At 43.4% G+C, this 14,755-nt stretch overlaps 1 protein-coding gene across 2 annotated transcripts; it reads left to right on the top strand.

Annotated features, from left to right (window-relative positions):
• The first annotated feature begins 5,648 nt into the window (after positions 1 to 5,648).
• On the top strand, positions 5,649 to 11,213 carry LOC129867895 (GTPase IMAP family member 7-like). 2 transcript variants are annotated; one of them, XM_055941365.1, is made up of 4 exons: positions 5,649 to 5,757; positions 6,625 to 6,687; positions 7,634 to 7,687; positions 7,859 to 11,213. In XM_055941365.1, the coding sequence occupies exons 1-4, from the start codon at positions 5,733 to 5,735 to the stop codon at positions 8,764 to 8,766; spliced, it is 1,050 nt and encodes a 349-aa protein (XP_055797340.1). In that variant the 5' UTR covers positions 5,649 to 5,732; the 3' UTR covers positions 8,767 to 11,213. The 2 variants fall into 2 exon arrangements, with proteins under 2 accessions (XP_055797340.1, XP_055797338.1); XM_055941363.1 differs by lacking the exons at positions 5,649 to 5,757; positions 6,625 to 6,687 and having other exon boundaries at positions 6,711 to 7,687.
• Positions 11,214 to 14,755: the final 3,542 nt, after the last annotated feature.

Raw genomic sequence — 14,755 nt, 5'->3', positions numbered from 1 at the left:
GTATTTACAATGACGGCCTACCAAAAGGCAAAAGGCCTCCTGCGGGAACACAAAAAATGTGATTAAAAATAAATACATAAATACAATATAAATATAGGACAAAACACACATCATGACAAGAGAGACAACACAACATAAAGAGAGACCTAAGACAACAACATAGCAAGCTAGCAACACATGACAACACAGCAAGGTAGCACCACAACATGGTAGCAACACAACATGGTACAAACATTTTTGGTCACAGACAACAGCACAAAAGTCAAGAAGGTAGAGACAACAATACATCACACAAAGCAGCCACAACTGTCAGTAAGAGTGTCCATGATTGAGTCTTTGAATGAAGAGATGGAGATAAAACTGTCCAGTTTGAGTGTTTGTTGCAGCTCGTTCCAGTCGCTAACTGCAGTGAACTGAAAAGAGGAGCGACACAGAGATGTGTGTGCTTTGGGGACCTTTAACAGAATGTGACTGGCGGGCGTTGTATGTGGGACATACACCGGATAGGTGAGGTGAAGTGAAATGTGTTGGTCAGGGCTGGAAAGTAAATACACACACACACTCTCAGACACACTCTCAGAAACACACACACTGAGTGTTCCAGGTCTACATGTCAAAACGCAGCCTTTAAACAATGTATGGCACGGCAAGCAAAAACTCAAACAGGAAGTACCAGTGACTCACTTAATACGGAAGTGGTCTGATGAAGCAGATGCTAAGCTACAGGACTGTTTTACACAGACTGGAATATGTTCTGGGATTCCTCTGATGTCATTGAGGAGTTTACCACATCAGTAACCGGATTCATTAATAAGTGCATTGAGGACGTCGTCCCCACAGTGACTGTACGTACATCCCCCAACCAGAAGCCATGGATTACAGGCAACAATTGCACTGAGCTAAAGGCTAGAGCTGCCGCTTTCAAGGAGCAGGACATTAATCCGGAAGCTTGTAAGAGATCCAGCTACGCCCTCTGACGAACCATCAAACAGGCAAAACAAAACAGGACTAAGATCGAATCCTACTACACCGGCTCTGACGCTCGTTGGATGTGGCAGGGCTTGCAAACTATCATGGGTTACAAAATGGAACTTTAGCCACGAGCTGCCCAGTGACGCCTACCAGAGCTAAATGCCTTCTATGAGCCCTACGAGGCTAGCAACAACTTTTTTTTAACCATGCGTGAGCACCAGCTGTTCCAGATGACTGTGTTAACACGCTCTCCGTAGCCAATGTGAGTAAGACCTTTAAACAGGTTAAGGCCGCAAGGCCAGACGGATTACCAGGAATCGTACTCAGTTGGCAAGTGTCTTCACTGACAAGTTCAACCTCTCCAGTCTGTAATAACATCATGTTTCAAGCAGACCACCATAGTCCCAGTGGCCAAGAACGCCAAGGTAATCTGCCTAAATGACTACCGACCCGTAGCACTCACGTCTGTAGCCATGAAATGCTTTGAAAGGCTTGTTATGGCTCACATCCCAGAAACCCTAGACCCACTCCACTTCGCATACCGCCCCAACAGATCCACAGATGATGCAATCTCTATTGCACTCCACACTGCCCTTTCCCACCTGGACAAAAGCAGTACGAAGGGTGTTCATGGAATGCAGCTCAGCGTTCAACACCATAGTGTCCTCTGAGCTCATTACCTATCTAAGGACTCTGGGACTAAACACCTCCCTCTGCAACTGGATCCTGGACTTCTTGACGGGCCACCCCCCCAGAGCCCCCAGGTGGTAAGAGTAGGCAACAACACATCCACCATGCTGATCCTCAACACGGGGGCCCCTCAGAGGTATGTACTTCCTGTTCAACCACGAACTACGTGGACTCAAACACCATCATTAGGTTTTCCGGTGCTAGGACAGCAACCGCTCCCTCAACGTCAGCAAGACAAAGGAGCTGATCATGGAGTATAGGAAACGGAGGGCCGAGGACGCGCCTCCCATTCACATCGACGGGGCTGTAGTGGAGCAGTCGAGAGCTTCAGGTTGCTTTGTGTCCACATCACTAAGAACCTATCATGGTCCACACATAAACACAAACGTGAAGAGGGCACAACAAAACCTCTTCCCCCTGCACCATTGAGAGCATCTTGATGGGCTGCATCACCCCTTGATATGGCAACTGACCTGCATCTGACCGCAAAGTGCGGCAGAGGGTAGTGCGTACGGTCCAGTACATTACAGGGACCGAGCTCCCTGCCACCCTGGGCCTCTATACTAGGCGGTGTAAGAGGAGAGAAAATTGGTCAGACACCAGCCACCCAAATCATAGACTGTTCTCTCTGCTACCGCACGGCAAGTGGTACCGGAGCACCAAGTCTGGGACCAAAAGGCTCCTGAACAGCTTCGACACCCAAGCCATCAGACTGCTGAACAGTTCATCAAATGGCCACCTGGACTTTTTCCACATTAAGTTACATTAGTCTTTTTCTAAAATGGATGAAATAGTTTTTTCCCCCCCTCATCAATCTACACACAATACCCCATAATGACAAAGCAAAAACAGGTTTTTAGAAACTGTATTTGGGGAGTTTATCCCATTCTTCTCTAGAGATCCTCTCAAGCTCTGCAGGTTAGATGGGGAGCGTATCCCGACTATTTTCAGGTCTCTCCAGAGATGTTCGATTAGGTTCAAGTCTTGGCTCAGGCTGGGCCACTCAAGGACATTCAGAGACTTGTCCCGAAGCCACTCCTGTGCTGTCAGATGTGACGCTTGGCATTCAGGCCAAAGAGTTCAATCTTGATTTCATCAGACCAGAGAATCTTGTTTCTCATGGTCTGAGAGTCCTTTAGGTGCCTTTTGGCAAACTCCAAGTTAGCTGTCATGTGCCTTTTATTGAGGAGTGGCTTGCGTCTGGCCCCTCTACCTTAAAGGCCTGATTGGTGGAGTGCTGCAGAGATGGTTGTCCTTCTGGAAGGTTCTCCCATCTCCACAGAGGAACTCTGGAGCTCTGTCAGAGTGACCATCACTCTGACAGGTGGCCAGCTCTAGAAAGAGTCTTGGTGGTTCCAAACTTATTCCATTTAAGAATGATGGAGGCCACTGTGATCTTGGGGACCTTGAATGCAGCAGAAATGTTTTTTGGTACCCTTCCCCAGATCTGTGCCTCGACACAATCCTGCCGCGGAGCTCTACGGACAATCCCTTCAACCTCATGACTTGACTTTTGCTCTGACATGCACTGTCAACTGTGGGACCTTATATATAGACAGGTGTGTGCCTTTCCAAATCATGTCCATTTATTTAATTTACCACAGGTGGACTCCAATCAAGTTGTAGAAACATCTCAAGGATGATCAATGGAAACAGGATGCACCTGAGCTCAATTTCGAGTCTCATTGCAAAGGGTCTGAATACTTATGTAAATAAGTTTTTTTTTGCTTTTGTCATTATGGGGTATTGTGATGTCATAATGGGGTATTGTGATGTCATTATGGGGTATTGTGATGTCATTATGGGGTATTGTGATGTCATTATGGGGTATTGTGTGTAGATTGATAAGGTTAAAACAACTATTTAATCAATTTTAGAATAAGGCTGTTGTCACGTGTACTCCCTCTCCGGCCTCTAGGTCACCAGGCTGCTCGTTATGGCGCACACCTGTCACCATCGTTACACCTGCACGTCATCAGACTCACCTGGACTCCATCACCTCCTTGATTAACTGTCCTATATTTGTCACTCCCTTTGGTTCCTTCCCCAGGAGTCATTGTTTCTGTTTCTTGTCTGTGCGTTGTTTGTGTTACTTGTTTTGGTCATTTGTTTATTAAATGATGTACTCCCTGAACTTGCTTCCTGACATAACAAAATGTGGAAAAAGTCAAGGGGTCTGAATACTAATACATTGTAAAGCCTCGTTATTCTTATTTTATTGTGTTAATATATATTTTTTGTGCTAGTTATTATTATTTTTACTTTTTAACTCTGCATTGTTGGGAAAGTGCTCGTAAGTAAGCATTTACATTACATTTAAGTCATTTAGCAGACGCTCTTATCCAGAGGGACTTACAAATTGGTGCATTCACCTTATGACATCCAGTGGAACAGCCACTTTACAATAGTGCATCTAAATCTTTTAAGGGGGGGGGGGGGGGCAGAAGGATTGCTTTATCCTATCCTAGGTATTCCTTGAAGAGGTGGGGTTTCAGGTGTCTCCGGAAGGTGGTGATTGACTCCGCTGTCCTGGCGTCGTGAAGGAGTTTGTTCCACCATTGGGGTGCCAGAGCAGCGAACAGTTTTGACTGGGCTGAGCGGGAACTGTACTTCCTCAGTGGTAGGGAGGCGAGCAGGCCAGAGGTGGATGAACGCAGTGCCCTTGTTTGGGTGTAGGGCCGGATCAGAGCCTGAAGGTACTGAGGTGCCGTTCCCCTCACAGCTCCGTGGGCAAGCACCATGGTCTTGTAGCGGATGCGAGCTTCAACTGGAAGCCAGTGGAGAGAGCGGAGGAGCGGGGTGACGTGAGAGAACTTGGGAAGGTTGAACACCAGACGGGCTGCGACGTTCTGGATGAGTTGTAGGGGTTTAATGGCACAGGCAGGGAGCCCAGCCAACAGCGAGTTGCAGTAATCCAGACGGTTTCCAGCATTTCACCGGTTGTATTCGGCGCATGTGCAAATAAAACTTGATTTGATTTGAATGAGTGGAATGTTAGTATGAACAGATTTCTCCAGGCTAGCACAAGAGGTCCATCCCTGTTAATAATGACTTCTAAACCAAAGCCCAGTTTCAACCCCCCCCCCCCCCCCCCCCCCCTCCATCAATGTTGCGTGCACTTGGAAACTCAATGAGAACGTTTTTTGTAGATGTTTTACCAACTTCTTCACAGGACTTAATGTTCTGCCTTTTATGGCGAATCTTTGCTGCATTGTTTCTGCCTCAGAGATCTTCAGTTGAACAGGATGCGCGAATTGAACGTGAGGCTGGGCTGGAACAGGATGTCTGTGGTTAAAGAGACTGTAATAATCTCCTGTGTTAGGTTCATATCTAGTATACAAAGATGAAAAAAGCCACAGAGGCTCTACTCAGATTAAAAACTGTTGCTAAGCATTGTTTATTTATTTGCTCAAGCATCATCTGCATTACATGAATGTGACATATTTATCCTTTACGATAATGTTTTTTTTTTACACGGGCTTCTTAGTAGGCCTGACTATGTACTGTAGGCCTACCCCCACCGGTGCAGTACTCCGTGTGTTGGTGCAGTTAACTATTTCAGAGAATCGTAATCAGCCGATGGCATGGTAAAATCACAAAGTTTTCTTAAACCCAGAGGCGCAAAATGTCGAGACTTCCTGGAATGCTTGCGAAGCTGATTAAGTAGACCAGGCCGGAGGTTCGGGTTTGAGAACAATGAGAGAATTTAAATATTCTTCCTTAGTTATTAATTGTATCTAAATCTGAAAGGCACACAACCTAGATTCGAACCAATCTCAAGTATTTCAACATGTTATTACTCAAACTTCGTGAAAGTGACAAACTGACACGTTTTTATTTTCGTCAAAAAACAACTTTATATCGAAAGAATGTCTTTGAGTTGACGACCTGCACATGCGCAGTTCGTCGCGAAACGACGGCTAGACTTGATGATGTGATTCTGCGCACGAGTTTACCTGTCCATTATCGTCAAGCGTGATCACGGATTTCTATAGGGGAAGCAGTTTTAGGCTGTCTTCATACTGTACTGTCTTTAGTAAATTCACGGACGTTTGTTATTTACATTCTCAATGGCATCTTCTAAACCGACCGACGGTGAGTTATTTGACAATGCACTATGCATCTATTAGAATACTTCTCACAAACTGGCCGTATGTTTTTTGGATATTTGTTGGACTATTCCATTCGTCCATTCCTATTCCACAGACCATAAGACTAGACGCGCCTAAAGCATGCAGCAAGTCTACGCCCGAAAACATAGCCAATACTGAATTGTTAGGTAGTTTACAGTTCAACACAGTTAGCCTTAATGTATATGCTCTATACGCAGACGAGAACATAACTTTTGAATACAAATTCGATCCAGTTTTGTTACGTTTTTATATGAGAGTGAAAGTAAGCCACATACAATTATTATTATTATTATTATTTTTTTTTTAAATCAAAGCAAAATGAAATATGCTGTGTTTGTGGTGATACATTTGAACTGGGGTCGAGTATCCATAATCTCTTACATTTACCAGTATTTAAAATTAGTGCAAATTGTAGCAAACCGTAGCAAAACGTTTTTCAGCGGAATACTTTTTGGAACGAAATCGAGAGTTTCTTGTTGGACAATTAAACTAGGTCCGTCCCCGTATTGGATTGTTTGCTTCCGTTTAGTGCCTAGTGAAAACACGCCAGGTGTGTAGGCCAGCTAGTTAGGCCTTTCCACTCTGGCATTGTTCTTAGCCCCGGGTAAGGTGGAGTGTGAACGCGCCTTGTCATATTTCCCACTTGTCAACTTTGGCTCATTCATGAACTGCAAGTATTTAAAATGTTTAAAAAATCACCCTCTAGGATAACTTGACATTAACTAGCTAAATATTTGTTTTCAGATATCATCATTCTCCATTTTCTCATGTGTAATAGTATTAAATTATTATTATGGATTATTTTTCATTATAATTATTTTCTCTTTAGCAGAAGATTCTCTGCTGACAGGAGGACAGAGAAGATCCAGTGGTGGTGGTGGATGTCCCATTTGTAAGAATTACCCATCTATTTTTTACAGGAAATATTTGTTTTTTTTCTAAAAGCCTATATCAGTTGTAGAAACACATCCATATTCATGTAACAATTACAATGATATTAATGAATGTGTTAATTTCTCACTATTTCATTTTTTTTCTATTGTAATGTCGTTTAATTTGTTAACCTTCCTACACAACGGATATTATGAATGTATAACTGATAACTACTAATTTTAACACAACAAAGTACTATAAGGTTGTATAATGCACTTTATAACACAAGTTGTTTTGGATCCTGGATGGTGATTGGTTGATAGCAGAGAGTTCAAATCAAACGTTATTTGTCACATGCGCCGAATTCAACCTTACAGTGAAATGCTTACATATAAGCCCTTAACCAACAATGTAGTTAAAAATAAATAAATAAATAAAAGTATACTAATAACTAAAGAGCAGCAGTAAAATAACAATAACGAGGCTATATATAGGGGTACCGGTTAGTTGAGGCAATTGAGGTAATATATAGATGTAGGTAGAGTTATTAAAGAGACTATGCATAGATAATAACAGAGAGTAGCAGCAGCGTATGGGGGGGGGGGGCAATGCAAATAGTCTGGGTAGCCATTTTATTTGATGTTCAGGAGTCTTATGGTTTGGGGGTAGGTGTTTAGAAGCCTCTAGGACCTAGACTTGGCGCTCCGGTACCGCTTGCCGTGCACCACAGTACCCGGGGTATGCCTGTTAACAGTTTCATTTGAATTGTCCCAGTTTGAATTACTCCGCTCCGTGTCCGGCCATAGAACAGCCTTTAATGGGGAGTTTTCACACGACAATCCCCAGGTTCTCATTGCTTAACTGTGCATTTATACGCCGTATATCGTCCTCGTGGATCGTGGCCTACTGCTGCTGGGGAAAAGCACCTAATACACTATGTTTTAACTTTACTTTTTCAAAATCAGTAGATGAGGGCCAGCCACGTCGGAGAACATGGAGCTCAGAACTTCCTCCTAACAGTGAGTGAACCAACCGTGAACTACAGGAAATGGATCATTAATATGTGGCTCAGTTGTTGATCAATTTATGCTTTCAATACCACTTCGTGTGTCCATTCACTTACTCAAGGAGTATGCCATATAGTTGTGTGAGGCGTATGTGACTCTGTACTCATTTTTGTTCTCTCCTAGTGTCCACTAGGACCAGGATAGTGCTGGTGGGGAAGACTGGTGCCGGGAAGAGTTCTTCAGCCAACACCATTCTGGGGAGAGATGCCTTCAGATCAGCTTGTCGTATGTCATCTGTCACCAAAGAGTGTTCTAAAGAGACAGGAGAGGTGGGAGACAGACAGGTCACCATAGTCGACACACCTGGTCTATTTGACACAAATCTGCCTGAATTGACAGTGAAGAGAGAGATAGCCAAGTGTGTCAACATGTCAGCACCTGGTCCCCATGCCATCATAGTTGTCATTAAACTAGGTCCCATCACCAGAGAGGAGATGAGCACAGTACAGAAAGTTGAGGAAATGTTTGGGAAAGATGCAGAGAAGCACACCATGATCCTTTTTACCTGTGCTGAAGGAGGGATTGAGAAAATGTTGGAAGAGGCAAATGAGGAATTCAGGAAAATTCTGCGGAGGTTAGGGAATAGATATCATGTTTTCAACAATATGGAAAAAAGTGACCGTACCCAAGTGCTGGAACTCTTTGACAAGATAGATGAAATGATTAAGGCAAATCAGAGTAGCTACTACACAAATTACACATATCAACAGGTAGTCGAAATGCTTGCTGATAGGGAAAGGAAGGTCAGGGATATCTTTGAGAAGAAAATGCAGGAAAAGGTGGCGTCATTACTAGCTAAATACGAGGAAGCTTTGAGAGCACTGCTGTTTGAAAATCTAACTCTTGAGGAGACGGTCCTGGAGAAGGAAAACAGAATCAGAGAGCTGGAGAGAAAGCTTAGGATCAATAGAGACAGGGACCTGAAAGAGACAAAGCGCTACTTTGCTGCTTTACAAAAAGATGTACCACAGCTTATTGAACAGATCCCAGATTTTGAGAATTTAGAGGGTTCGATTAAGCAATATGCATAGAAGTTGCCTAAATCTGGAAACTAATGGATTGATTGATTTTAGTATTTAGCATTTTATCCCCAATTGGATCCCCAATTAGCCGCTGCCAGAAATACATAATATACATAACTATGGCTGTTACGGTGACTAGGCAGTTACGGGTAATGGCCACAGTCAAATTCCACATGACCGTTTAGTCACGGTAATTAGTCTTCTCCAAGCTCTGGTGCTGCTGCTTGTCATTAGTAGTCTACCAAACTTGCTAACTGCCTTGTTCTCAGCACTCTATTGTCCCTCTAATCACTCTGACATCAATACAAATGTAATGGAAAATCTAATCAAACACTTCATGGGAGCTCATGTTGCTCAACATTTCTATAGGATATGCAATTGCGTGAGAAAACAGAGTGATGGCCTCTATCAAAAAAGAGGAGGATCCCATCAGCTCTCTATACAGTAGGCCTACTGTATTTATTTCTTAACTTCTTTCCTAATATTAAGCACATTGCTTCTCTTTACAACAGGAGTATAGCCTACCTGGCTGGCATGAAAATGAACCACGGGGAAAAGCGGCCTCCATTCGCTATTTAAGTGCGTAGATGACATATATTTATTCCCCTTGTTTCGATTCAGGTGCCTGATAATGGTCCATTCTAAATCAAAATACATTTCACACATATATCATTTAGTATATGTAAAGATAAGATTAAATCAAGAATAGTCTGATGGGTGACAATATTAGCCTGTCACATGTGAATGGTGTATTATCACTTGATGCCCAGCTTGTGTTCAGTAAGGCAAGAAACAGAGCATGCCTTTTTTTTTCGACAAATCATAGTTGCATACCTCATGTAGCCTAGCCCACAGGCCTATATGCTCTGATAAGATTTGTATCACAACTAAGTGTCCAAACAACTTCTTAAAATTAAGCATATTAAATCAGCTTTACAAGGGGCGTAGAGACTAACTGGCATATATACGCAGCATGTGAGTTTCAAGTTTGGGGAAGATAATTTTCACCATAAATAAATGCACCTTTATAATAAATGCATTATCTGCATCATTACGTTTGTGGTCACTGATGATAATAGTGTTTTCCTGCTAATGGAACATTCACTCTTATATCCTACTACCATGTGCGCATCGCTTATAATGTGAAGAAACTAATAGTTTATCAACATTTTATGCTAAACGTTCTGATCTGTTGCATCGGCCACATTGCGTAATTTTTTGTTGTTGTTGATGCTAGTGGTTGTATTAATTTGGGATCTATCGCATTCCACAACTGTCCCAGACTATGTTTGCAATATGTCTTTCTCGCACAGAAGGACAAGTTGACCAATGGAATAGGTCGACTTTTGTACTATGGGTGTTAGTAGATTGACATAGGCTAGAGCTTTTGCTGTTTGTTTGGCCTACTCATCTTGTTGGCTGACGAAAGTAAATGTGCACAGTTCTTCCAATATCTTCAATATGCACCTCGGAATTGGATAAGGAGGACGTGTGCAGTTGTGTCACCGATGTGTCTGTCTTCACTTGTAGCCTACTTCTTAGGTGAGATGCCTATGAGAAGGACATGATCACGTGATTGGCTAATAAAAATGTAGATATCTGAGAGAGCCATGTGAGTGAGAGGTGCTTTGGAACACAGTGATTGGCAGCCGGAAGATTATAATATAATATAATAAATGATAAAGATTATAATATTCAGCCCAAGGGCACAACGGCCACTGGCCACAAAAGACATGGATTTGGGGGCGTTACGGCCACACGAGGGATTCTGCCAGGAAATTGTCAAATTGTGAATGAGAGACTGATGAAGTGTGTGCAGCCTGTGCAAAAAACAATGAGGATTTTTACTCATTACACACGTCAGATCAACAAATATTTTTCACATCTTCGACATAGGAATCACTACAAAACCTATTTTATGATCACATATACGCAATTTTAGGTCCAGTCTTTGCAACTTTGGTTTTCCTAGACATGGATATTATATTATGATCACTACATCTGATGGATCTGAATAATCTTTACAGGAATGTGGTTCTGAATATAAACAGAAACACCTCCACCTTTGACATTTCTGTCTTTTCTGTAAATGTTATAACCTGTTGTACCTGTTGTACCTGTTCACTGACTCTGAAGGAGAACAACTCAGTGGTCTATAGGAGCTTCCTACTAAGGCTGTGACAGTCATGACATTTTGTCAGCCGGTTATTGCCATGCAAAATGCCTCAGGCTGCACAGCTTTGTAATAATCATTCATGCAAGTATGGTTTACTGTACTGGTATGTATATATTGTTTTTTAGGGTATACTTTTTCATATACTGTATTTTGTAAATATATGACTGTAATGAGGACCACATTGGTTATAACTGTTTTATAATGTTTGAGCACAAATGTATTGTTGTACATTGTCTCTTTATACCAAAATACAAATGAATAAAACAGACAAGTTACTCTGTATTGGTTTATTATTACGTGTTATTACTTTTCTATTTATCTTTTGTCTTGTTCTCTGCGTTGTTGGGAAGAGCCTGTAAGTAAGCATTTCAATGTTAGTCTACAGCTGTTGTTTACGAAGCATGTGACAATTAAAGTGTGATTTGATTTGAAGCCTTTCGCTTTGAATTCGGTGCTCAGATGATGCAGAATTATACTGGCCTATCGTTCATTATCAGATATTCATTATCGTTAATATTGAACATCGATCCACAGAGGCAAATCTGATCCTGTATCTATTCAGGCCTACTGTCAAACTGGCTAATGTCAGTTCACTAGGTGCCAGTCTGTTTCTACTGTCTTGAATTGCCATGTCATGTTTTTTTACCAGCATGTTACATGTTAAATGTGCAACCAGTGGAGAAAAAAAAACTCTAGACCACCTTTACTCCACACACAGAGATGTATACAAAGCCTCGACCATTAGGCAAATCTGACCATAATTCTATCCTCCTGATTTCTGCTTAAAAGCAAAAACTAAAGCAGGAAGCACCAGTGACTTGCTCAATACAGAAGTGGTCAGATGACGCGGATGCTACGCAACAGGACTGTTTTGCTAGAACAGACTTGATTATGTTCCGGGATTCATCCAATGGCATTGAGGAATACACCACCTGGGTCATCGGCTTCATCAATTTTGCTGTTTTTGCTGTTTCTGTACAGCACTTTGAGATATCAGCTGATGTACGAAGGGCTATATAAATACATTTGATTTGATTTGATCAATACGTGCATCGATGACGTCCCCACAGTGACTGTACGTACATATCCCAACCAGAAGCCATGGATTACAGGCAACATCCTCATCGATCTAACGGCTGGAGCTGCTGCTTTCAAGGAGAAAATCAAATTTTATTTGTCACATACACATGGTTAGCAGATGTTAATGTTAGTGTAGCGAAATGCTTGTGCTTCTAGTTCTGACAATGCAGTAATATCCAACAAGTAATCTAACCTAACAATTCCACAACTACTACCTTATACACACAAGTGTAAAGGAATGAAAGAATATGTACATAAAGATATATGAATGAGTGATGGTACAGAACGGCATAGGCAAGATGCAGTAGATGGTATCGAGTACAGTATATACATATGAGATGAGTAATGTAGGGTATGTAAACATAAAAGTGGGATAGTTTAAAGTGGCTAGTGATACGTTTTTTACATCAATTTCCATTATTAATGTGGCTGGAGTTGAGTCAGTATGTTGGCAGCAGCCACTCAATGTTAGTGGTGGCTGTTTAACAGTCTGATGGCCTTGAGATAGAAGCTGTTTTTCTGTCTCTCGGTCCCTGATTTGATGCACCTGTACTGACCTCGCCTTCTGGATGATAGCGGGGTGAACAGGCAGTGGCTTGGGTGGTTGTTGTCCTTGATGATCTTTATGGCCTTCCTGTGACATCGGGTGGTGTAGGTGTCCTGGAGGGCAGGTAGTTTGCCCCCGGTGATGCGTTGTGCATACCTCACTACCCTCTGGAGAGCCTTACGGTTGTGGGCGGAGCAGTTGCCGTACCAGGCGGTGATACAGCCCGACAGGATGCTCTCGATTGTGCATCTGTAAAAGTTTGTGAGTGCTTTTGGTGACAAGCCAAATTTCTTCAGCCTCCTGAGGTTGAAGAGGCGCTGCTGCGCCTTCTTCACAAAGCTGTCTGTGTGGGTGGACCAATTCAGTTTGTCCGTGATGTGTACGCAGAGGAACTTAAAACTTACTACCCTCTCCACTACTGTCCCGTCGATGTGGATAGGGGGGTGCTCCATCTGCTGTTTCCTTAAGTCCACAATCATCTCCTTTGTTTTGTTGACGTTGAGTGTGAGGTTATTTTCCTGACACCACACTCCGAGTGCCCTCACCTCCTCCCTGTAGGCCGTCTCGTTGTTGTTGATAATCAAGCCTACCAATGTAGTGTCGTCCGCAAACTTGAGGATTGAGTTGGAGGCGTGCATGGCCACACATTCATGGGTAAACAGGGAGTACAGGAGAGGGCTCAGAACACACCCTTGTGGGACCCCAGTGTTGAGGATCAGCGGGGTGGAGATGTTGTTACCTACCCTCACCACCTGGGGGCGGCCCGTCAGGAAGTCCAGGACCCAGTTGCACAGGGCGGGGTCGAGACCCAGGGTCTTGAGCTTAATGACGAGTTTGGAGGGTACTATGGTGTTAAATGCTGAGCTGTAGTCGATGAACAGCATTCTCACATAGGTATTCCTCTTGTCCAGATGGGTTAGGGCAGTGTGCAGTGTGATGGCGATTGCGTCGTCTGTGGACCTATTGGGGCGGTAAGCAAATTAAAGTGGGTCTAGGATGGCAGGTGGAGGTGATATGGTCCTTGACTAGTCTCTCAAAGCACTTCATGATGACGGAAGTGAGTGCTACGGGGCGGTAGTCGTTTAGCTCAGTTACCTTAGCTTTCTTGGGAACAGGAACAAGCATCTTGAAGCATGTGGGAACAGCAGACTGGGATAAGGATTGATTGAATTTGTCCGTAAACACACCAGCCAGCTGGTCTGCACATGCTCTGAGGACGCGGCTGGGGATGATGTCTGGGCCTGCAGCTGCAGGTTTTGGTAGAGTCCGCAGGTTTTGGTAGCGGGTCGTGTCAGTGGCACTGTATTGTCCTCAAAGCGAAGCAAAGAAGTTATTTAGTCTGTCTGGGAGCAAGACATCCTGGTCCGCGACGGGGCTGGTTTTCTTTTTGTAATCCGTGATTGACTGTAGACCCTGCCACATACCTCGTGTCTGAGCCATTGAATTGCAACTCTACTTTGTCTCTATACTGACGCTTAGCTTGTTTGATTGCCTTGTGGAGGGAATAGCTACACTGTTTGTGTAGCTATTCCGGACGCTTCTAAGAAATCCCGCTATACCCTCCGACGAACCATCAACCAGGCAAAGCATCAATACAGGATTAAGATTGAATCCTACTACACCGGCTCTGATACTCGACAGAGGTGGCAGGGCTTGAAAACTATTACGGACTACAAAGGGAAACCCAGCAGCAAGCTGCCCAGTGACGCGTGCCTACCAGACTGGCTAAATGCCTTTTATGCTTGCTTCGAGGCAAGCAACACTGAAGCACGCACAAGAGCACCAGCTGTTCTGGATGACTATGTGATAACGCTCTCGGTAGCCGATGTGAACAAAACCTTTAAACAGGTCAATATTCACAAAGCCACTGGGCCAGATGGATTACCAGGACGTGTACTCAAAGCAGGGTTTCCGGGATGATGCTGTTGATGTGAGCCATGACCAGCCTTTCAAAGCTCTTCATGGCTACCGATGTGAGTGCCACGGGGCGGTAATCATTTAGGCAGGTTACCTTCACTTCCTTGGGCACAGGGACTATGGTGATTTGCTTAAAACATTTAGATATTACAGACTCGGTCAGGGAGAGGTTGAAAATGTCAGTGAAGACACTTGACAGTTGGTCTGCGCATGCTTTGAACAGGACTATGTAGTGGGAGAGGTGTGTTTGGGAGAGGGAGTTGAACAGGACTATGTAG

The sequence above is a fragment of the Salvelinus fontinalis genome, chromosome 13 (assembly GCF_029448725.1).
Source record: "Salvelinus fontinalis isolate EN_2023a chromosome 13, ASM2944872v1, whole genome shotgun sequence".
NCBI lineage: Eukaryota > Metazoa > Chordata > Actinopteri > Salmoniformes > Salmonidae > Salvelinus > Salvelinus fontinalis.
Note: the sequence above shows the minus strand (reverse complement) of the source record. Positions and strands in the feature narration are given on the sequence as shown.